The sequence below is a fragment of the Alosa pseudoharengus genome, unplaced genomic scaffold (genome assembly GCF_046254945.1).
Source record: "Alosa pseudoharengus isolate Yale_2024_CS ecotype anadromous, Long Island Sound unplaced genomic scaffold, YU_APseudo_1.1 YU_APseudo_1.1_scf_16, whole genome shotgun sequence".
Taxonomy (NCBI): domain Eukaryota; kingdom Metazoa; phylum Chordata; class Actinopteri; order Clupeiformes; family Clupeidae; genus Alosa; species Alosa pseudoharengus.
The window spans coordinates 35,283,829-35,306,873 of record NW_027468630.1 but is presented as its reverse complement, the minus strand read 5'-3'; the positions used below and the strand labels follow the sequence as shown (position 1 = coordinate 35,306,873).

Genomic DNA, 23,045 nt, shown 5'->3' with positions numbered 1-23,045 from the left:
CTTTTTTTGATTTTGTAAAAGATACCAAGACATGGATACTGCATAATCTGATAAACTGTTATTGCAAACAAATAATATTGTTTATGGTGATTTCTGAAGCCTCTGCCAGCAGTGCACTAGTCTCCAACATATGTAGGCTATGCTTGTATCTACAGAGAACTAAAAATGTGAGTGCACCTTCCAACACAGCACTTCCCCCAACGAAAAGTATCCAAGGGCTACCAAGTTAATAATAAACATTATTATACAGCTCTTCACAATGCTAGTAGAACACTCCATTGACATGGAATATGGTCAGAAAAATGTACCTAGAAGTTTGAAAATTTGAGTATGGAAAAAGTATGGAATTTTGAAATGGAAAATGTGTAGGAACCCTGTAACCAGATTTAAGCACAATTTAGTACAACCTGGAAAATCATTGTGTGGTGGTCAATGTTGATATTGTGGTGGGCCGGCCACAAATAAGTCAATGTATGGGAAACACTGAACTGTATACATGGCTGTATGGCTGTTCAATCGGAATAAGAACAGTGTACACCACCTCTTTCATTCCGATTAAATTCATTAATTAAATTCAATATATTTAATTTAATTTCTAATTCCAATTTTTATTCTGATTGAGCCATTTTTCCCAATTCTAATCGGAATAAAAGTGTCCATGTAAACCCACCTAAGGGTACGTTCAGACTAAGCGTCTTTTTCGCAGCTGCTGACGTCCGTTTTACATTATAATCCTATGGAGTAGACTGCGTTTTCAAAAAAGTCGTCGGCTTCTTTTAAAACGCAACCGCAACAGTCTTTTTCTGCAGCTCAGAAGTTGAGAAATATTTTTTACAGCTCACCAATCACAAGCGGATTACCGAGACCTGTGGTTTCCCATGACAACAAGTAAAAAATGGAGGTGACAGAACAACGGTCGAGAGACTCGTTTTAGTGTCTGAGCATAGGGAATTGTTTGACATGACTTCACAACTTTACCATAACATACCAAAAGCAATAGCCAACCCCATTTTTTCCTTCTGCGATATTTTGTATCCACACGTAACATTAGTCACTTTGCCTATCGCAAAAAAAACGCTTCCGGCTGCTTTTTGGAACAAGAACGCTGGCAGATTTTTTTTCCATCCTAAATAGCGGTCTGCATAACTTCTTTTGTCAGAAAAAGAAGTCTGAATGTACCCTAATGTTGTACTCTCGTTTAGTGGAGAGTCCAGTCACTGATGTGCACCTGGTTTTGTGTCCACAGAGGATGCCAGCTCCGATCAGACTGCGGGAGCTGATCCGGACCATCCGGACGGCCCGGACCCAGGCCGAGGAGCGAGAGATGATCCAGAAAGAGTGCGCTGCCATCCGCTCATCCTTCAGGGAAGAGGACAACACCTACCGCTGCCGAAACGTGGCCAAGCTGCTCTATATGCATATGTTGGGTTACCCGGCACACTTTGGCCAGGTGAGCACAACAACATAGGCAGGCCTGCTTCCCAGCATTCCTGGCACACTTTCTTGAGTGTTGGGTATTGTTTGGGTTTTATCCGATACTGGTGCTAAAACGATACTTTTAAAACGGTGCCGGTGCCAAAGCTGTGTTTGTACCGGTACTTTTTACAATAAAATGGTCTAAAGCATGAATTGCTTTTTTTTTATGATAAAACAACATGAAATTTAACTGTTCTATTCAATTTACTATCTCATATATCTATCTCATAGTCTCATATTAATATCTCATTGTTTCTACGCATAATACATTTAAATGTTAAAACAGCTTGCCATGGATGCACACACAATTGACCTGTCGCTAAGCGCCACCCTTAGAACGCTGATGAGCCAATGACAGTCCAGCCTCAACGGGACTCGGACATCAGCTCGGACAACTCCATAGGCAGGGCTCCAGACTAACTTTTTGCACTGGTTGCACTGGTGCGCCTAACTTTTTTTCTTAGGTGCACCAGCACAAAAGTTAGGTGCACCCAAATTTTCAACCACATCGCATTTAACACCGAGGCAGGTTCACTTTTTTCCCTTAATTACTGTCCTATAGGTTGTCCTATGACTTATGATTTAGAATTCTACAAGAAAAGTAACTTAATGAAAGACGTCTCTCGCGTTTGCAACAGCTCGACATAATGTAGGCTACTAAGCCAACAACGTGGGCACAGGTTCCCTGTTAAAAACCAAGATGAAAATGCTCATTAACCAACTATTATATTCTTACTACATCAAATATTAACGTAACCTAACATATCTTATTATCAATCTTCCACTAGCTAGCTAGCTAGCATTAAAGTCAGTGGTTTTTGCGCGGTGATTTGCACGGCTACTTGCCACAACTGCTTGTCACCTTGTATGTATTCTAAAGTTTTGAATACACCTCTCCATAGCATAATTAAGTCCCTTTTGATAGCTTCTGGAGGATAGTAAATCCTTTAACCACCAAAACGTCCTCAAAGCCTGCTTTCATATACTGTCAGCTGCCATTATCCACAATGTATTTCTAATCAAGTCTGGTTTGTTTGTCCGAGTTTTCACACGGTAACAATGGGGGGCGGGGCATAGCGACAGGTCAATTGTAATATATGCTTTCAAGTTTATCAAGTGTAGGCGGCTTGCCATAAGGTATGTTAAAACGGCTTACCATGGAACTGCCAGGTCATGGACAATGGCATTTGCAAGTAACCTAATCTAACGTTGAGGGACTCTGCATACAAGTTCATTCAGTGTGTTCCCAAATGCTTCAAGAAATTTAATGTCTTCCCCCATAACACGCAATAGTTTTAAACATGTTACATATGCCGGTGTTTAAGTGTTTTGATTCCCAGCGCTAGTAGGCATTTTAACAGCAACTATGCACTAGCATAGGCAGAGCTTCTTAATTAGCTATAACATAAGAAGATGGCTCTGTAGGATCTTTGATAGCTCAGGGATATCAATGCAGAGGTATGTTTGTAACCTACATATTGATGTGTTTGCAAGCATACATTTAGCATGATCTTCATATTCATTGTGATGCTATATGGGCCTCTTGCACATGAAAGATTAATGCCATCTCATTATGTTGTTTGGAACACTGTGAAACAAAGTTTTCACATTACAACTTTGCTGATAACATTTCAAATAGAGACCAGTAAGCACATTAGCAAGGTTATTGTGTAAAGTATGCCGTTGATGTTGTCTCATAGCCAATAGCACAAGAGCTTGTGATATTACTTTAAAGTGCCCATATTATGACTATTTTTCAACAAGTCAAAATAGGCCTATGGGTTGCACAAAACATGTCCCTGAAGCTGTTGGCAAAAAATACCCTCAGATTATACATTATCAGCAGCTTCATTCTTGCCTGTTTCAGTCCCTTTCAGAATAGGCTGTTTCTGGTGCCCGTTGCCTTAAATGCAAATGAGCTGTTGTTGGCCACGCCCCACTCCGGAACTGATTCCATGTTTACGTGAACGGGCAGCATGAGAAGCCAGGGATTACGAGTAGTCGTGTTGATGACATGGGGTTTGGAGGATTCTCCACCAGAAAGCCTCCGACTGCCAGTGATAAAATGCAACTTGTTATGCAGGAATAATAAAGAATGTGTGACAAACGTCATTGATGGTTCTGTTTGAGTTTTCGTAGTAAAGTGGCCTAAATAGTCAAATTATTGGAGTTTAGCCGAAACGTCTGCTAAATCAAGGCACTAGACTAACTTTTTGCACTGGTTGCACTGGTGCGCCTAACTTTTTTTCTTAGGTGCACCAGCACAAACGTTAGGTGCACCCAAATTTTCAACCACATCGCATTTAACACCGCAGCAGGTTCACTTTTTTTCTTTAATTACCGTCCTATATAGGTTGTCCTATGACTTATGATTTACAATTCTACAAGAAAAGTAACTTAATGAAGTGTTGGTGCTTTAAGTGCTTCACTGAGCTGAAATCTAAACTTAAAACATCTCAAGATTAATTAAATAAAAATAACAGTGAGTAAATTAACAGTGCACGTCTTTTAAGGGCTTCAAACTGCACATCTCATGGCTCAATGTCTTACATACTATCCTTCATGATCTTTAGGCCTTGGCTAAACCAGCTTGCCATGCTAGCATCTTCTATAGAAATGTATTTGAGCACAATTTAAAGAGATGTTCCAAGTAGCCTGGGGGATTTTTATTTATTCATTATTATATTTAATCATTTGACAGCCCCACAATGCATATTACTTTTTAATTTTAGTATTTTAAAATGTTCAATAAGAACATCACTATGGTTAATGCATTACCAAAGTGGTAGGCCTATTATTATAGGCTATTGCAATGACTTGCCATGCTCGATCTAAATGTGTCCATTCAATTCACCGTACACAATGACCACAGTTATACATGCAGGGAATATTCAGGCTTTAAATGTAGCAGCGATATTCGGTTTGCGCCAAATACCGGATTAAATTGATTGATGCCATCAGAATGAGTTTACACAACTTGCGCGCAAAACGAATATTGCTGTTGAAAACCGGGTTACTCTCTGCATGTAACTGCGGTCAATGACACACTCCTTTTCGGCGATATCTGTATCTCTGTCGTTCGGGAAGGCCTTGTTCGCAATTTTAAGACGTCTTTTCATCTGCAATGACTCCTATAAATTTGGCGCAAGTGGCATTCCTGTACGTCGGGTTCACGTTCAAACTATTTTTCTGGTGAATAATCATTTCGGACTGAACTTGGTGAAGGGAAGTTTCACTAGGCCTATCGTAGGCAACGATAAACTTGATCATCATCTCGGGCTCGTCTGATCGGTTTGCTTCTGCCATCCACTGAAAGGCAGTGGGGAGATGGGACATTTATCTCGTCCTATGTGACCACACTGTAATGCAACTACATCCACTCTGTTGATCTGACGGGTCTCTCTCTCTCTCTCTCTCTCTTTCTCTCTTTCTCTCTTTCTCTCTCTCTCTTTCTTTCTCTCTCTCTCTCTTTCTCTCTCTTTCTCTCTCTCTCTCTCTCTGCAGCACACGCATTTTCAAATTTACACACAGGCACTGGGCCACGGCCAATCAGAGGGGAGGTCCCGCCCTTCACTATCTGTGATTTGTTTAAACCATGATATTGGCCAAATATGTATCTGTTATTGAACCAAAGGTAGAGTTTCAATGCGGACACTTTTTCCTCTCTCGAATAGCTGCGACTAAATTGGTCGCACTCTGGAGCCCTGTAAATACAATAACCATAGCAGAATCAATTCAGACACCTGCATGTATGATGTAACATGGCCTAACAATGTTAAATGATTAAAAAAATGATTATAAAACTTAATTTGGGTCGGTATATAAGCCCACTAGAGTTGATGTATCCTATTCAAAAGTTTAAAAGCATTTGTGAAATTGGCTGCCTTTTACCGGATGGCCTGCGTCACTTCCAGCATAGGCTAGGCCAGAGGTTCCCAAACTTAAAACTGCCGAGCCTAATTGCAACTAATGGGAGGGGGTGGTGGGTGGGAATATTCATGACGTAGACTGCCCTGCCGATTTTGAACAGCTTATCTGGAGACTGAAGACAGGATACATTCAGAAACCCGTATCTCACTCATAACAGCATGGATGTTTTTTTCCCCCCAAGTTTGTACGCATGGAAGCACCAGAGACCCAAAATAACACCCCATATCCCAGATAAAGTCATTTGTCCATAATATGGGCACTTTAAAGTAGGCTACTTGACATGCGAGCACGTGAGTTATCAAACACTGTCCACTAGCCTATGTGGTGCACCCCTCTGCTTTAAGCTACATCTAGTGTTTATGTTAGCTAACTGTATCTGGATGTGGTGCTATCAGAGCAAGACGTTCAGTGATGCCTTGTATTAAAAAACATTAAGTGGCATCAAAATGAGGCACCGAAATCCACATTGTTATTCGATGTCGTTTCTACCGTTTGCGTCGGCGCCGGTGGCATATTAGAACCGGGTTTCTGTGCCCAACCCTAGTCGTATGTCTCTTCCTTATAGTTGAAATTAACTGACAAAGTGATTTCCCTCCTGCAGTTGGAGTGCCTGAAGCTGATTGCATCCCAGAAGTTCACTGACAAGCGGATAGGGTACTTGGGGGCCATGTTGCTGCTGGATGAGAGGCAGGACGTCCATCTACTAATGACAAACTGCATCAAGAAGTGAGTGCGAGCGTCACATCTTAGCTAAATGGCCTGCTGTCGAGCACAGCTGCCTGTGTGTGTGTGTGTGTGTGTGTGTGTGTCAGGGATGGAATGAGCGAGCGTGTGTTTTTATATGAGGGATGGAACATTTGCGTGTGTGTGTGGGATGGAGTGTGTGTGTGTGTGTTTGTTTGTGTGTGAGGGATGGAGTGAGTAGGGGTGTGATGTGCTAAGAGCTGCTGCCAAAAAACCTCAGCGCTATTCCCCAGCGTGTGCTGATGCAGTGTGATGTGGGCTCGGCCCAAAAAACCTGCCTGACCAGCTGCCTTTGCTTCTGTCCTCCGTTTCCTCCGCCCGTCCCTCTGTGACCACTGAAGTCTGCGGCACCCCAGTCTATGTTGCATCATATACTTAAAATGTCCTCTTTTCTGTACTGGCTTAATGGTTGCTCATGTCTGTTTGCTTGTGGTTTCCCAGTGACCTGAACCACAGCACACAGTATGTGCAGGGCTTGGCCTTGTGCACCCTTGGCTGCATGGGCTCGTCGGAGATGTGTCGTGATCTGGCTGGAGAGGTGGAGAAGCTCCTCAAAACATCAAACTCCTACCTGAGGAAAAAGGTACGCCTTAGCGAAGTGCCATGTTTTTTGCTCTTGTGAAGATGTGTGACCTTTGACCTCGTCTTACCAATTTGTGTTTTCTTCTGTGCCACAGGCGGCGCTGTGTGCTGTCCACGTTATCAGGAAGGTCCCAGAGCTGATGGAGATGTTCCTCCCAGCGACGAAAAACCTGCTCAGCGAGAAGAACCACGGTGAGACACACAGCTCTCACTCAAAAGGCCATTCAGGAGTGCTGTGCCAGAGCTATCCACTCAGTTTAGAAATGAGTCTTGCACTAGATTTACTCTTCTGGGACGCTACCATCCTTCACTACCCGTTATTCTTCTTGTTTAAAAAAGATTTCATTGTTTTTTTTTTTTATTGTTAGTTGTTCCTGCTTGATACCTTTCAAATGTCACAGTACTGTAGAGTTTCCTGCCCAGGGCATTTCTCTCTTGATGCAGCTTTTTGCAAGTCATGTATATTAAAGGAAGGAAATGCTTAATCTTGCCCAGCCCTGGCGTTTGCATAGTTCTTTGCATTGGGGGGCAAGATCTGCATGACCAGATCTACTGGACCTGCTTTAGTGGTTTCCTTCACTGTTTCTCAGAAGGCAAGATAAGATTTTTAGGTTGATTGTGAGCAACGGTTTGTGAACACTGACCCATAGATTATTCTGCTGTTGAAATGCTTAGTGACCTGTACATGGATTAAGCCTACTCTTAGACTAAAGGAAAACGTCTATGAAAATCTCTTAATGTTAAAAAAAAAAAAAAAAGCTTTAGTCTAGGACTAGGCTTAATCTATGTCTGAGAAACTGATTCCATCTTTTGTAATACTTTTAATATACTGTATGCATTGGTCTGTAGCACTTGAATGACTCATTAGGTTGTGTGTGTGTGTGTTTGTGGCTCTCCAGGTGTCCTCCACACATCTGTGGTTCTGCTCACTGAAATGTGTGAGAGAAGTCCAGATATGCTTTCACACTTCAGAAAGGTAAGACACAGCTCTCATCTCCTCCCCTTTATTGTATTGTAGCAGTAAAACACTACTAGATGAGAACTGTAATTAACCAGTAGTGTCACACCAGTGGTAGCGGCTTAATCCACATGTATTGACCCCACTTAGCCGTTCTAATAGGATTGATATGAGTATACTAAAAGGGTTTTATGCTTTCCATTGGAGGTGCACAATATTGTCTGTATAGATCCTCTTCCTCTATCCTCTCTCTCTTATCTCCTGCCCCCCCCCCTCCCCCACTTCAGTCTAAACTGCTCTGCCTATCCACCCCTCATGTTCATGACCGTAACATTATTTTTTAAGCGCTCTGAAAGTGACTTTCTCTTCTCCAGTTTTCCCCCCCTAACATCTACCTCATATTTTTTCTGTCATTTGTCCTTGTTACAATTCCTGCATTGTGTTAGAATGAGAAGGTAAGAGGACATTCTGGTTTCGTAGCTGGTGCATGCTCTCCACAACAATAACAACCAAAACAAATCACTTCACGTGGTCACCGTTGTCATAGTCAAATTCCGTTTGAAAGTTATGTCTTTATAATTTTGTCCTGGTCATGTTTATTTTGCCTTTATTTTCTCTTAATGCCATGTCTACATTTGTGCATTAGTTAATGTAATTATTCACCAATGTCCAACTCTCACCATTAGACTAACTTTGGTGTTGTAGACCATATTCATGTGTCACCATATCTAGAAGTATTATATAGTGGTGTAAACAATAACAAATCACATGCGGTGTTCACAAACAAAGAGGTTATATTTCAAACATGACAAATTGATAGTAGAGTACACTGAAATGTGACTATTGATTGAAACTTTGTACTCAAATGTTCTCAATACAAAAAAGAATCATGGATTGAAATTATTATACTCCTTAAATGGTCGTATCAAAGTGTACAATCATGTTATTAGCGTAGACTTGCTAACCAAATGACTGAAGTGAAGAATCACATCAACCTGATCGCTGTGACTCAGCAGATGAGAGAAAATGTTTACTAGCGCTAAACATTTGGACGTTTTTCCCCCTCCCCTGGTTCTTTGCGTTGACATGTTTGTAACCCCCCTCCCTCCTCCTCGGTCATGTCTGTGTGTGTGTGTGTGTGTGTGTAAGACACGTGTCGTGAGTGGTGGTGCTGGATGTGCGGAGCCTCTCCCACCTTGCTGACACTGCTGTTCTCTTGTCTCCTTGGCTCTCTTCCAGCTGGTCCCACAGCTGGTAAGAATCCTGAAGAACCTGATCATGTCTGGGTATTCGCCCGAGCACGATGTGTCCGGCATTAGCGACCCCTTCTTGCAGGTGAGTGCCTGGGCCAGAACCACCGGGCCTGTTAACAACCCAACCCATTTATTACACTTGCACTGATTTTTGCACCTGCACTCAGGATGTTCAGTTGATCACTATGTAGTGCACTAGTAAATAGCCATATTGATATTCACTATTTATACAACTGCTTGGTTGAATTTCCTATTGTGACGCGCTCTTTAGAATGTGAATAATTTTTCAGACATTGATTTGCACACCTATGAGGTAGTTCCAGTTTTTCGGCCCCATTTCACTTGTACACAGGGGTCAAAATTAGCACCCACCAAGCGCCGATGCTGAGTATATTTTTGTATTGGCGGCTGAATTATGGCAGGTACTGCGCCACTTTGGCGTGTGGAAAACAGCTGCTTATCACCGTATCAATGTTAAAAAATATGTCTGGCTGGTAATTTTTTCATCTAAATTACTATTACTACAGGCTAGTAAACCAACAAGTTCATTTCCCCTGGTGGTCGCGAATCGGATTTGACCCGATAATCCAGATCAAAACTGATGCGGCCTACTGTAGATGTAACCTTAGAATAGGGATGTAACGGTATGAAAATTTAACCTCACGGTTATAGTGACCAAAATTATCACGGTTTTCGGTATTATCACGGTATTTTTAAAAGTGTGTTCAATATGTTCAGAAAGCACTGATAGGCCTACACAAGCTGAAATAGTTTCAAAAAGAGTCCCGTTCAGTTTTTCATGTTTAATTGGCTATGTGCTTATCGCTTAACTTACCCTACCATGACTTGGAGGTTGCTATTACTGTTATTTGGATCCAATGAGTGAGACCAGGCTTGGAATTTCACCATTCTGGGGGCAAGGCGACTTGGCCTTCAGTTGGGCATATTTGGTGGAGGGCACAAAGGCCACATAGGCTATAAAAAATATCAAAGTTGTATAGCCTATTCACTGCAGTAGACCTGCATCACTGTATGAAACATTACAAAAACATGAAACATGACATATTATATAGAACTGCAAATCATCTGAACATCTAATATTTACAGATATCTAGGCTATATTTAACATTTATTTTATATTTGGCCTGTTATGAAATCATGTATTGAACAATTTAAGCACAGTTCAGCTTTAAGAAACTCAAATAGCCTAGATGCATGCTTAGCATTTTGTGATCTACTTTCACAAACTCTTAGTCAGCTGTCCTCTGATTTACCGATATATAGGCGATATTTGTAAAATTTATTTTGTATTTGGCCCGTTATGAAATCATGTGGAAAAATTTAAACACATTGTAAAACTTAAAGCCCAAATTTGGAGACATCCATGCATGTCGAAATGTACTGCAAATTAAAAAGTGGATTACTCTGGAACGGCTAACCGTACAGGGGACTGCTTACCACCTTTATGTTCGGTAAGGTCTGCTGTTTATTCTGATATATGGTTTGTCATGTGTTAAACGAAAGGTTCGTGAAGTATTGCATCGAGAGGAATGGGTAGGGAGATGGACGAAAACCAGTAGAATTTATGATTAAATTTAATTATATTACTTACGTTTCTCGCGAACTGTTCACCACAGCAATTCGCGGCTAACATCGTTTAAAAGCTGAGAAAAAGCTCTTTCATGTGATACTTGTGATGTCTGTGTGATGCGTAGGCTACTTCGCGAGTAGTTCAACTGAGAAGAATAGGTGAATTTAGACGCACTTTCTTTCTTGCGCTGTCACTTTCTCCACTGCGTAAAATAAATTAATTTGCGCTGTGAATGCTAAGATTATTTTGACAGGCCATAGGCTAAATAAAATTCGCTATTAGTAGGATGCAAAGCAGAATATTAAAAGAAGGGCACCAAGGGCACCGTGGACTGTAAACCTCTGATTTTCAAAGGGACATCACGGCCAACACAAGGGGCAAAAACGTGGCCGCCGTGAAATTCCTACCCTGAGTGAGACCAAAGTAAGTGTTCGAAATAAAACTTTAGGCTACTGTGTTCTTCTGATAACGTGAGTGGAATAGATTTAATGTGCACGCGAACATAAAAAGACGCAGAGTGCAAATGTTACAGTGCAAGTTTTGCGGTGAAAATGTTCCGCCTTTTAAAATCAGGTGTAGCCTAATCCAATTCGCAGTTAAAACCATCAATTAGGCTAGACAACAGAATCAGTAGGGTACCAATTTTGCTTCATTGTACCAGGCCTACTGTATGTCAAAAGCAGGCTTGGATGAAGCTGGGAAGGATTAAACACACGGTTTCAACACCGTGATAATCAACCGTGATAATTATGATATTTCAAAAGAAAACGGTAATTGTTATCGTCAACATTTTTATCACGGTTTATCATTATACCGGTAATCGTTACATCCCTACCTTAGAACTAGGGCTGTAAAGACACACCAACCTCACGATTTGGTTTGTATCATGATTTTTGACCCACGGTTCAATACGAGACATTTTATTAAAGAACATTTCAATAGCCTACCTTTAGAATACTGAATGTCTGATATTTATGACAGCACACTTTATGCAGATTAGCCTATAGCCTAGGCCTACTATTTCTATTACAACTCTACCTTTTTAATTCAGCTGTCTGGTTGAAGCCTGGAAATATTTTAAACAAAGTAGCATAGTTGGCTAGCTTATCATAGTCTACTGATTGGACTGTTCCGTATCCCCATGTGTGTTTAAGTTTCAAGGTAATACTTGTTCTCCTTGGGACAGGCTCTTTTGGGAAAAATTGGTATTGAGATAATCAGTCAGCTTGAATGCAAGAGTTTTAAACAAATATGTGCAGCATGCTAATGATGCTAAGAGGATTTAATAGTAATTTTTTTTATTTTATTTATTTATTTTTTTTTAAGTATATTTTTTGGGCTTTTTGCCTTTATTCGGATAGGACAGTGAAGAGTGACAGGAAGGAGTGGGGGAGAGAGATGGGGTGGGATCTGGACTCGAACCTGGGTCCCCGTGGGCACCTGGACCCGTACATGGTATGGTCGATGTAGCCTGTTGCACCACAGCGCCCCCCTGGATTTAATAGTAATTTAGCTAGTCGTCTTCTATGCGTTCTTGCTTTCACGATTGTGAATGTTTATTTGGATTATGTTGGCCGAGTCGCGCGTTTCCAAGGAGGGAGGGGGAGGGAGAGCAAGAGCAAGTAAGTAGGAGAGGGGGAGATGTGTGTTGCTTATGCGGCCGTGTGTGTCGCGGTTCTGCCTTTTCACACTGCGACACAGGTTTGTGGATATGAGTGCTGCGATTTCGGTTTCGAATAGCATATCGTTAGAGCCCTACTTAGAACTAGTAATGGTAGTTTGTCCTGTAAGTTGAGAAATTAGTCTGTGTGGTGTAAAGTAGTTCTACAAAGAAGACCGTTAGAGTGACAATTGCGGCAGAAAATTAAACACAACGCATCTGTGGTAACGGTGGTATAAGCGGAATAAAGGACGCACCTGTGTTCGGGCATCAGAAGATAATGCACGTGTAACGGGCACTTTGTGTCATGGCGCATTACCACAGTTCTTCACCAAGTTAATTAATTCTGTATATCGGGACACCTTACAGGATGTTATTCTGTTTGTCCACTATGTTGCCAGTCATGTATGCAGGCAATAGGCATGCATTTATAGCACAAAAAGGGAAATGCAGTTCAGTTTGCAAAAAGAGGCCGACCTGTTAAATTTGTCGTACTACATTCATTGGTTAACGAAATTATGGTGGGTAGTTTGTAGGGATGTAACGGTATGAAAATTTAACCTCACGGTTATAGTGACCAAAATTATCACGGTTTTCGGTATTATCACGGTATTTTTAAAAGTGTGTTCAGAAAGCACTGATAGGCCTACACAAGCTGAAATAGTTTCAAAAAGTGTCCCGTTCACTTTTTTCTTCATGTTTAATTGGCTATGTGCTTATAGCTTAACTTACCCTACCATAACTTGGAGTTTGCTATTTCTGTTATTTGGATGCAATGAGTGAGACCAAAGTAAGCGTTCAAAATAAAACTTTAGGCTACTGTATTCTCCTGATAACGTGAGGGGAATGGATTTAATGTGGACGCGAATATAAAAAGATGCAGAGTGGCTACGTGATACAGTGCACATTTTGCGGTGAAAAAGTTCCGCCTTTTAAATTCAGGAGTAGCCTAATACGAATCGTAGTTAAAACCATCAATTAGACAACAGAATCAGTTAGGTACCAGTTTTGTTTCATTGTACCAGGCCTACTGTATGTCAAAAGCAGGCTCGGATGAAGCTGGGAAGGATTAAACACAAGGTTTCCACACCGCGGTAATCAACCGTGATAATCATGATTTTTGAAATGAAAACGGTAATTGTTATCGTCAACATTTTTATCGCGGTTTACCATTATACCGGTAATCGTTACATCCCTAGTAGTTTGCTAAGTTACAGTTGATTCCACTGTTGCGAAGTCTGTTTCTTGTCAGTTCAATCATCGTTTACATTGATATGGGGCTGATTTTTTTTTTTTTACCAGATCTACTTCCTAGGAGCCCAATGTACAGAATTAATAGCCCTCTACTAGGCAATCAGAAAATAGTATTTTTTTGTCTCTTTGGGTATACATTTTCAATAATATGCCTTGTAGTTTCTTTTAAAAGTTGGTATACCATGATTATTGTGTGGGTATTTTTGTATTTTCAAATTACTAATTAACATGTTTTTCACGTCAGTATTTTGTATTTTATTTTGTTACATTTTATGAGCCTGTATTTGTAGTTTGTAACAAAATGGTTTTTGATGCATTTGTGCCCACCTCTGTCTGTGGGATGGCTTAAGGATAATTTAATACAGCTGAGTGATGAGAAGAAAGAGTGATCCATCGTCAGAACCTGAGTCTGTTGATACTCTTTTCTTATTCTGACAGCCACACATAATGAATCTGTCCTCTTAGATTAGCTGCTAACCAGCCTTTTATGCGATTATACAATCACACAGGCTGACATTGTGATTGAGATTAGATTAATCATGCAGTACTACTGAAGAAGGTAATGGCTATTTCAGGTGCAGATGGAAGTGATGTGCATGGCTTTGTCTGTGGACTAACAGACATCCCATTTTCCATTTTAGGTGCGAATATTGAGGCTACTGAGAATTCTAGGCAAAGGGGATGATGACTCCAGTGAAGCTATGAATGACATTCTTGCACAGGTGAGGCTTTCAGACTATGTGATTGATGGCCTGCAACATAATCCTTTGGTTTCTCTCATTCAGGATTTCTGTGCAATTCATGATTTGCGTTCCATTTGTAGGTTGCGACCAATACAGAAACAAGTAAAAATGTAGGCAATGCAATTCTCTATGAGACGGTTCTAACCATTATGGACATCAAATCAGAAAGTGGATTAAGGGTAAGTGTGGTTTTCAAGGTTTTAGTGTGCGGTTTCTTATTTGAAGACTAGCTCTTGTCTTCCTATTGCAAGTCAATAATACATTGTTGTTTGTTGCCAGGTGTTGGCCATTAACATCCTTGGACGCTTCCTACTCAACAATGATAAAAACATCAGGTTCGTACCACATCCTCTGGGTAAAGTGCACAGAAATATCCCTTTGACCCAAAATCCAGCAATCATGACTGGCCTCCATTTCCATGCACAGATATGTTGCGCTGACGTCTCTACTGAAGACCGTGCAGACAGACCACAACGCTGTGCAGAGGCATCGGAGCACCATTGTGGACTGCTTGAAAGATTTAGACGTTTCGATCAAGCGGTGAGCAGCACTTAGACCCATATACTGTATGAGTTGACACTGCACTTGTCTGTTGGGGATGTGGCTGTTTGAATTATCACCGTAACATCCTGCCCTTCCTCTCCTCCTCCTCCTTCTCCTCCTCAAAGGCGGGCGATGGAGCTGAGTTTTGCCCTGGTCAACGGCAACAACATACGGGGCATGATGAAGGAGCTGCTCTACTTCCTGGACTCGTGCGACCCGGAGTTCAAAGCCGACTGTGCATCTGGAGTGTTCCTGGCCGCCGAGAAGTAAGTCTGTGTAGCTGTCTGTTCTACATGGAGTTGCGTTCCTGTGCGTGTTTGTTAGAAGGATGGCTGATTGTGGACACTGCCACTGGAACAGAGAGATGAGATCCACAGCATACATGTCTGTGAAGCCATGAACCTCAGAGTGCCTTGCCAGGCTGGAAGGAAGTCTTTAAAACCCCTCTGCAAGCCAGTAAGCCTCATTACCCAGCACACTGCAGTGCCAAAGCCAGAGGATTGAAGTAGTGCTACTAGTGCAGTGCTGTGTTAACACCACCTTCAGGAGCCCTGCTGTACAGGCATGAGGGAGTAGCTAAATCAGTGACCTATTAAAGTGCTGTGTGAGGATAAAATGAGTGATCCATCGTCAGAGCCTGGCGTTGCTGACACCATTCCAGTCTGACAGCCTGAATTAGAGCCCAAGACAGAACGGCTTGTTGATATGCTCTTGTGTGTCCAGTCACCTGGCTGTCTTAACACACAGGCTCCTCTCTTTTCTCCCCAGGTACGCACCCTCCAAGAGATGGCACATAGACACGATCATGAGGGTCCTGACTACGGTAAATGCCTTAATTCTGGGGGGTGTTGTGTGCTTTTGGGAGGGTGTTGCTAAGTTCATGTTGTTGCTGTGGCTGCCAGGCTGTTGCATGATGATAGTGAGTGTGATCCATCGACTGAAAGATTGAGTATGATGACCTCAATTTCTGACAGCAGCGTCCTTTACTGGCCGAAGCCCATCTGTCTTATGGAACGCGTCCAGCATGTTAGCATTATATAGCCAGTGTCAAGGGCAATGCAACTGGCACGTAGGCCTAAAGCCTTATATTGTTATTGTTGTTTTCCCCAGGCGGGGAGCTATGTCCGGGACGATTCCGTCCCCAACCTGATCCAGCTGATCACGAACAGTGTGGAGATGCATGCTTACACTGTGCAGAGACTCTACAAAGCACTGCTAGATGACATCTCACAGGTACACATCCTTTTCCCTGTGGAAAGTAGGAATCACCTGGAAAATACTAAAGCACAACACAATACTCACACCATGAGAATGCTGTTGGTTAAAGCAAATATCTGTCGTTTCTTAATGTGACATTTTTGTACCTGCATAAATATAGATTATTATGTCAATACATTTCTGGACATATTCATGGTCCAGACACGGTGGTCCAGGTGATCATCTAAGCTTAGAGGTACTCATTTTGAGATTTCTGATCCTTACCATTGACTTGGTCGTCCACAGCAACCTCTGGTGCAGGTGGCGTCCTGGTGCATAGGGGAGTACGGAGACCTGCTGGTGTCAGGACAGTGTGAAGAGGAGGAGCCCATCCAGGTACAAAGAGTGACTTGATTAGATTACAGCCTTTCCCCACGGTCTGTCCCTTCCACAAAAAAATATTCTGCTGGGCACCTGGTTAAAGAACGGCAAGCAGGAGACATTAATGATGAAAATAGACCTCACTCCTAATGTCTGTTGATATGTCGCAGGTTACTGAAGATGAGGTATTGGATGTGTTGGAAGGCCTCCTCGTCTCCAATCTCTCCACCCCTGTTACCCGTGGTTACTCCCTGACTGCCATCATGAAGCTCTCGACTCGCTTCAGCAGTGTAAAGTAAGCATTATACCTCCTGCAGGTCCTACTCCGTCTCCAGATGTCGAGGGGCTGTCAATTAACCTTGAACACTAGGGTCATTCTAAAGTGCTTAAGGCCAGAGTCAAAAGGCACCTAAATGTTCTGCCATATATCTAAATGAGGGCATTTGCCAGATAACGTAATGAGTACATTTCAATGTGTATGTGTGTGCACATGTATTTTAGCTGTATGTTTTGTCTCTCTAACCCGCAGCCGCATCAAGAAGGTTGTGTCCATATACGGGAGTAGTATAGACGTGGAGCTGCAGCAGAGGGCTGTGGAGTATAATGCACTTTTCAAGAAATATGATCACATGAGGTAAGCTAAGCAGAAAGCTCACCCAGTCTAGTTACACATCTGACATCTGATCCAACAAGCTGGGTTTCTCTTCCATTTGGGAATATATAGTTTTGTATTGTTGACTGATGATGGTTAATCTTCTTAAATCTACTGGTCTTTGTGAATCATAGCTGATTTTATCACTGTCTCTTGAGCAATTCTGAACCATTTTATTGATGTTAGTTATGAGTTCTGGTCTGTTCTAAATTATGTGTGTTAATAAAACTTCTTGTTTCCCTTCCATTTGGAACTGAAGGCCTGCCTTACTAGAGCGCATGCCTATTATGGAGAAGACCTCCACTAATGGCCCCACAGAGATCGTGCAGACCAATGGGGAGACGGAGTCCGCTGTACTGGACACGAAACTCACACCTGCTGTCCCTCAACCCGCCAGTCAGGTAAGACGGCCGTGCACCAACTCACACACCAATCAGTTGACCAATCAGGAAGAAGCACCTCAAAGAGCTTCCCCTTTACTGTGCAAGTAGGTTCTTTTGTCACATGATGCCATCAAAAAGGTTGTTTAATTATTTATGGGCTTGGTTGACAACATGTGTATATGTAGAGTTTACGAAGATTCTTGATTTCTTCTGTTATTTGCCAATAAGAGGCTACGGTTTTCTTTCTAGATATGATCAAATAGTTTATAAGCTGGACATTTAAGGCATGTTTTTTTATTTTTATTAAATGGTGAATAACCTAAATCATCTCAATATTGTAGTATACCCTTTTTAGTGAAGCATATTTTATATAAAATATATTTAACTTATTTGTTTTATCTGTGTGATTGCATTTACTATTTATTATACTATTTATTATACCTTTTGTCCATCATTTAGCCATGGATACTGATATGGCATTAAGCAAAAAATATTACTACTACTATAACTACTGCTAGTACTTTTTTTTGTGCAAAATGCTTAGTGTCATACTAACCAGAGGAATTTGTTTAAAGCCTCTACCAATATGATCAAAGTGAGACCCCTGCTGGTAACTGAACTGCAGAGCTTTCATTTTAAAGATTAGCCTGTAGAAGTTGGTGTGCTCAGCAATGTGCTTGGCTGAAATATTAAGTTTTGAAGCTGTTTTAGCTTAAGCTCCTAATTTTAGATGTCATGTTATGCCAATCATTTCCACCCAAAAACCTCTTGTGTGTTGAATTTCTGGACACATCGTTTATATTTACAGAACCTTTGAATTGAAACTGCACTCCTGAACAGCTGCTTACCATCAGTTACTTCATGCAGAGATGTTGTCTGTGCATGAAAGCCTCTGACTTGTCATCACTCAGTGTGAGACTCTACTCTCCTTGCAGGCTAATGATCTGTTGGACCTGCTGGGTGGCAACGACGTGGTTCCTGTGATCCAGACCTCTGTACCCACCAAGCCTGCCTCTGCTGGAGGCGAGCTGCTGGATCTCCTTGGGGATCTCTCTCTGACTGGTAACGCCTCTCTCTCTGCTCTTGTGCTCGCTCTTTGTCTTTTCCTCCCCTCACACACGTACTTTTTACACTTATGTCCTTCCCTGTTATCCTCTCACTCCACTCTCTCCCACGCATCCTATTTTGCACATCCCAGCTTCCTCTCCTCTAGAATGTCACCAACATTCACCATGCCTTCTCTCCACAGCCATACATTGACCATCTTTAAAAAAAAAAATAAAAAAAACAACTCTTATGGCTTTCTTATAATCTCTGTCCTCCTCCCCATCCCTCTGCCCTTCCTTCCCCCTCTCCCCATGTCCCTGTCCCCTCTGTCCCTCCCTAGGTGGTCCTACCCCTGCCCCTGCTCCCTCTGCTCCCATCTCCCAGCCCCCCTTCCTCCTGGACGGCCTGTCCTCACAACCCCTGTTTAACGACACCGCAGCAGGTAGGAGCACCGCGCATTTCACCCGTCTCATGCCTCCATCCATACGAGGCCTCCGAGCCTCCTGTTAATGTGCAGTAGACTCACATGTTCAGTCCTAAGTGGTACCCTCTCCCCAACCCATTTATTTTCCACTGGTGTAGGCAGCGTAATGTTTCGAGTACATGTCGTGTTCCACTTGTGTCGTGGTTCAAATGTTCTCTCCCCTACTCCCCATCCTGGCCTCGCAGGTATCCCTCCCATGACGGCGTACAATAAAAATGGCCTGAAAATCGACTTCACCTTCGAGAGGTCGAACCAAAATCCCAATATCTCGGTCATCACCATCCACGCCACCAACTCGACAGAGGCGGAGATGACTGAGTTTGTTTTCCAGGCTGCAGTACCAAAGGTGAGGCCCAAAGGGACACAACGCCGAGCACTCCACTATGTCAACTTATTTCACATATAATAATCTTTATCTATCTACCTACCTCGATGTGTCAACGTATTAGCAAAATGAGTATTTCTGCATTTTGAGGTTATTAAAGAAGTGCTGTTTGTGTTTCTTTTGACACTAAACTCTGTGTTGTGATGGCTCTGTCACTCCTTCCCTTTGCGTCGCTCACTCTCTCACGGTCTCACTCTATTACGGTCTCACTCTTACAGTCTCACTCTCACTGTCCCCTCAGACATTCCAGCTGCAGCTGCTGTCCCCTAGCAGTAATATAGTCCCGGCGCTCAACCAGGGAAATGTCACGCAGGTCATCAGAGTACTCAACCCACAGAAGGTAAGACCAGCACACTCTTTTAGTCTGCCACTTCATTCATGTGCAAGTTTAGCGTCTTCACTGCAACATAAGCAATCCGTTGCTGACGGTATGTTTACAGGGTTTGCATGAGTATGTCATATTCCACAATGTTTTTTTGTCAAGTTTGTCAAATGTCTGAAATACCATTTTAACCTACATCCAACTCATGAGTTCCCTACCTAGCCTTACTTGCATGTTTTTATAGAGTCAAGACAAAGTGTAAAAGGTTAATTTTCATAATCGCCACATATTAAGAGTGTCCAGTAGACCTTCATCAATGGAATTCTAATGCTAAATGACTACACCTTGGTATTAGGGTGTTATGAACTAGCGTTGCATGCATGTGCTAGCATGTAGCTCGCTTTGTTCAGATGTTTAGTTGGTGAATGAATTTAGTAATGGCAATGGTATTTGATATGCCTTTCAGATAATGCATTGCCGTGATCGTGCTCGGTAATTGTTAGACTGACGACAGTCACTGAAAGTTTTGTTTGTTTGTTTTTAACTGAAAAAAATGTCCTTGACTTTTGTTCAGTTAATATCTGTCCAAAGTCTGCTTGAAGCATCATTCCCCCTCTTTGTTCTCTGAATAAGTCTTATCGTCAAAGTTAAACAATGTCAATTTGGTTGAAGCTCCTGTAATTTCAAGTTTTGTTTGATTTATTTAAGAAGTGCAATGGACCACCATCTGTTCTGTTTTACAGATTGAATCATTAATCTGTTACCCTATGTAGACATTACAAGTTAGGGGTGAAACGGTACACAGAAGTCACGGTTCGGTTCATACCTCGGTTCAGACATCACGGTTCGGTACGAGTTCGGTACAATGGAGAGAAAAGCAAGACAAAAATGCAGAAGGCAACAACCTGGTGTGTAAAGTAAGATGTAAAGAGTAAACAATAAGTACCCCACATCATCTCCAGACTCCATCTGTAACTTCTAAACAAAATAAGACAATCAGCAATGAAAATACAGCATCTCTTATTTATTAAAGTGCAAATTACATAGCATAACAAAAATAAATCTACTTAGACAAGACCCCCCCCCCCCCAAAAAAAAAAAAAAAAAATATATAGAAAAGCAAGTGTTCATGCTATTAAGTGCAACAGGCATACCTTTGCCAACTGGCAAATTTGGTAACTTCAGAAAAGATTAAGGAGTCAACTTTTTTGTATTACAACATTACAGTTAAACCACTGCTTGCTGTGGTGAATATAAACTGTCCCATAGTCCATATGTCTAATGGGTGAAGTTAAATAAAACTATATAAAATATAAAAGAAAATAACAATTTGTGCTTAATAGAGGCAGTGTATCTGTTGTATCACAAGACAATGTACCTCTTAAAGGTAGCTTCATTGTGTTTTTAAGTTGTTGTTTTTTTCAGAAACACAAGTTTGTCCACACTTTCACCAGTGAGGGTAGATCTTGTGGCTATTAAGTGCAACAGGCATACCTTTGCCAACTGGCAAATTTGGTAACTTCAGAAAATATTAAGAAGTAAACTTTTTTGTATTACCACATTACAGTTAAACCACTGCTTGCTGTGGTGAACATAAACTGTCCCATAGTCCATATTTCTGGTGACAGACAGGATCCAAGTGAGGGAGCGATTTGAACCTGGGGTCCAATGCAGTGCATTTATTAAAGAAATCCTGGAGATCTTGGTCAATGTATCTGTTTTGCATGTTCTCTCTGATGGCATGCTTCATTTCTCTGACGATGGGAGCATCGTCGTCATTTAGTTCCATAGACTTCATTATCATTGTTTTGAGGGGTAGGATCATTGAAACCGACGGTGTTGTTTCAGTGCTCAACATTGTAGTGATGGTCTTCAAAGGTTTCATAATCTGAACCACACTCTCTGCGACGCTCATCTCCTGATCTGACAGATGTGAGGCGTCCTTGTTCTTTACTGACTTGTCTGTCAACGCAGAGTAAATGGCAACTTGCTGTTCCAGATAGCGTTCGACCATTTCGTAGCTGGAGTTCCAGCGTGTCGATACATCATGTATGAGGTAGTGTTTTGGCAATGGAAAAAAGTAACAATCTTTCTGATTTTTCCTAGTAATCGAGATACCTGGTTGACTGCTAGTGCTTTTTGTGCGGCTAAATTTAAAGTATGGGCAAAGCATCCTACATGCGGACCCAGCCCTGCTTCTCTGACGGCATTAACAATATTTTTTGCATTGTCTGTGGTCACTGAAATAGTTGTTCCAGGCCTCTCTAGTTTCCACTCTGCCACGACCTCCTGTAGCTTCTCAGCTAGGTGAGTGCTTGTGTGCTGCTCATATAGGGGCCTCGTCTGTAGAACGGACACTTTCATTTCCCAATTAGAGTCAATAAAATGAGCAGTAACAGTGAGATAGCTTTCCGTAGCACGAGAAGTCCAACCATCAGTCGTTAATGAAACGAAGGGTGCAGCTGACAACTCGTGCTCCATCAACGTCCGTGTTCGGTTGTATATGGAAGAGACTATTGTTTGACTCGTGTGGACGGGATGGAATATTGTAACGTGGTTCGAGTACATATAGCAAATATTTGAAGCCAGGTTCCTCTATGAGTGAATACGGGCGCATAGAAGATGACATGTAAATTCCGATTGCTTCAGTGATTTGTTTGGACCTATTAGCATTTGTATGTAATGGCTGGTTAAGCACTGTAGGGAGGAGAAGTTGGACAGTTTTCTTTCGTCTCGTTCCACTTACTGGCAAATCTGGGTGATGGCGTCGGATATGCGTTAGCATGTTAGATGTATTACCACTCACATACCCAACAACTGCTGAGCAACGCCGACACACAGTCCTCGTCTGTGCTACTCCAACTGACTGGAAAACCGAAGTTTTCCCAAACTTGGGATCTTAAAGAGGCCGGCGGGTCCTCTAGCTCCTGTGGGTCGCCACCACTCGCCATACTCGTGCTGTTATCTCTGACTCACTCACTGCGTTGTCCATCGACCTGACAAAAAACTGCATAGGCTACATAGGCGAAGCTTGGCTATATAGGCGCCAACCAGAGCTTCAGAGCTAAGGCGGGGCTACAGATTGTCTGTAGAACCCGCGTATCTAAAAATAGTTCTGCATTATATTAATTAAATCGCACGCGAGTTTTATTTATTTTTATACCGTGTATTCTATGTGTAAATTCGTGCACCGAACCGTGACGCCCGTACCGTTTCGGTTCAATACGAATACATGTACCGTTACACCCCTATTACAAGTGTTATCTGTATGCTTGATCCCACTGGGATAATAACACAGTAACTCACCATAAACATATATAAACCACATCCTTGTAAGAATTAATCAGTTTATTACCAGGACAAAGCCTTTTGCCATTAAGGGTGTACTCGGACTGGGCACAGTTCACTTGTACTGTGCTGGAGTACAGTTCTCTCCCATTCTTGGTCCACACACACACAC

General features: G+C 42.0%; 1 protein-coding gene across 1 annotated transcript in view; it reads left to right on the top strand.

Moving 5' to 3' along the window:
• Positions 1-23,045, top strand: part of ap1g1 (adaptor related protein complex 1 subunit gamma 1) — a 39,489-nt gene that overhangs the window by 11,137 nt on the left and 5,307 nt on the right. Inside the window, exons 2-22 of the mRNA XM_076287871.1 lie at positions 1,247-1,450; positions 6,008-6,132; positions 6,592-6,733; positions 6,828-6,924; positions 7,632-7,708; positions 8,930-9,025; positions 14,090-14,170; positions 14,272-14,370; positions 14,471-14,526; positions 14,618-14,731; positions 14,860-15,000; positions 15,503-15,557; positions 15,845-15,967; positions 16,238-16,327; positions 16,483-16,607; positions 16,842-16,946; positions 17,224-17,365; positions 18,283-18,409; positions 18,735-18,836; positions 19,064-19,224; positions 19,505-19,603. Coding sequence (XP_076143986.1) covers positions 1,250-1,450; positions 6,008-6,132; positions 6,592-6,733; positions 6,828-6,924; positions 7,632-7,708; positions 8,930-9,025; positions 14,090-14,170; positions 14,272-14,370; positions 14,471-14,526; positions 14,618-14,731; positions 14,860-15,000; positions 15,503-15,557; positions 15,845-15,967; positions 16,238-16,327; positions 16,483-16,607; positions 16,842-16,946; positions 17,224-17,365; positions 18,283-18,409; positions 18,735-18,836; positions 19,064-19,224; positions 19,505-19,603 — 2,358 coding nt within the window. The 5' untranslated portion in view covers positions 1,247-1,249. The remainder of the gene's footprint in view (positions 1-1,246; positions 1,451-6,007; positions 6,133-6,591; positions 6,734-6,827; positions 6,925-7,631; positions 7,709-8,929; positions 9,026-14,089; positions 14,171-14,271; positions 14,371-14,470; positions 14,527-14,617; positions 14,732-14,859; positions 15,001-15,502; positions 15,558-15,844; positions 15,968-16,237; positions 16,328-16,482; positions 16,608-16,841; positions 16,947-17,223; positions 17,366-18,282; positions 18,410-18,734; positions 18,837-19,063; positions 19,225-19,504; positions 19,604-23,045) is intronic.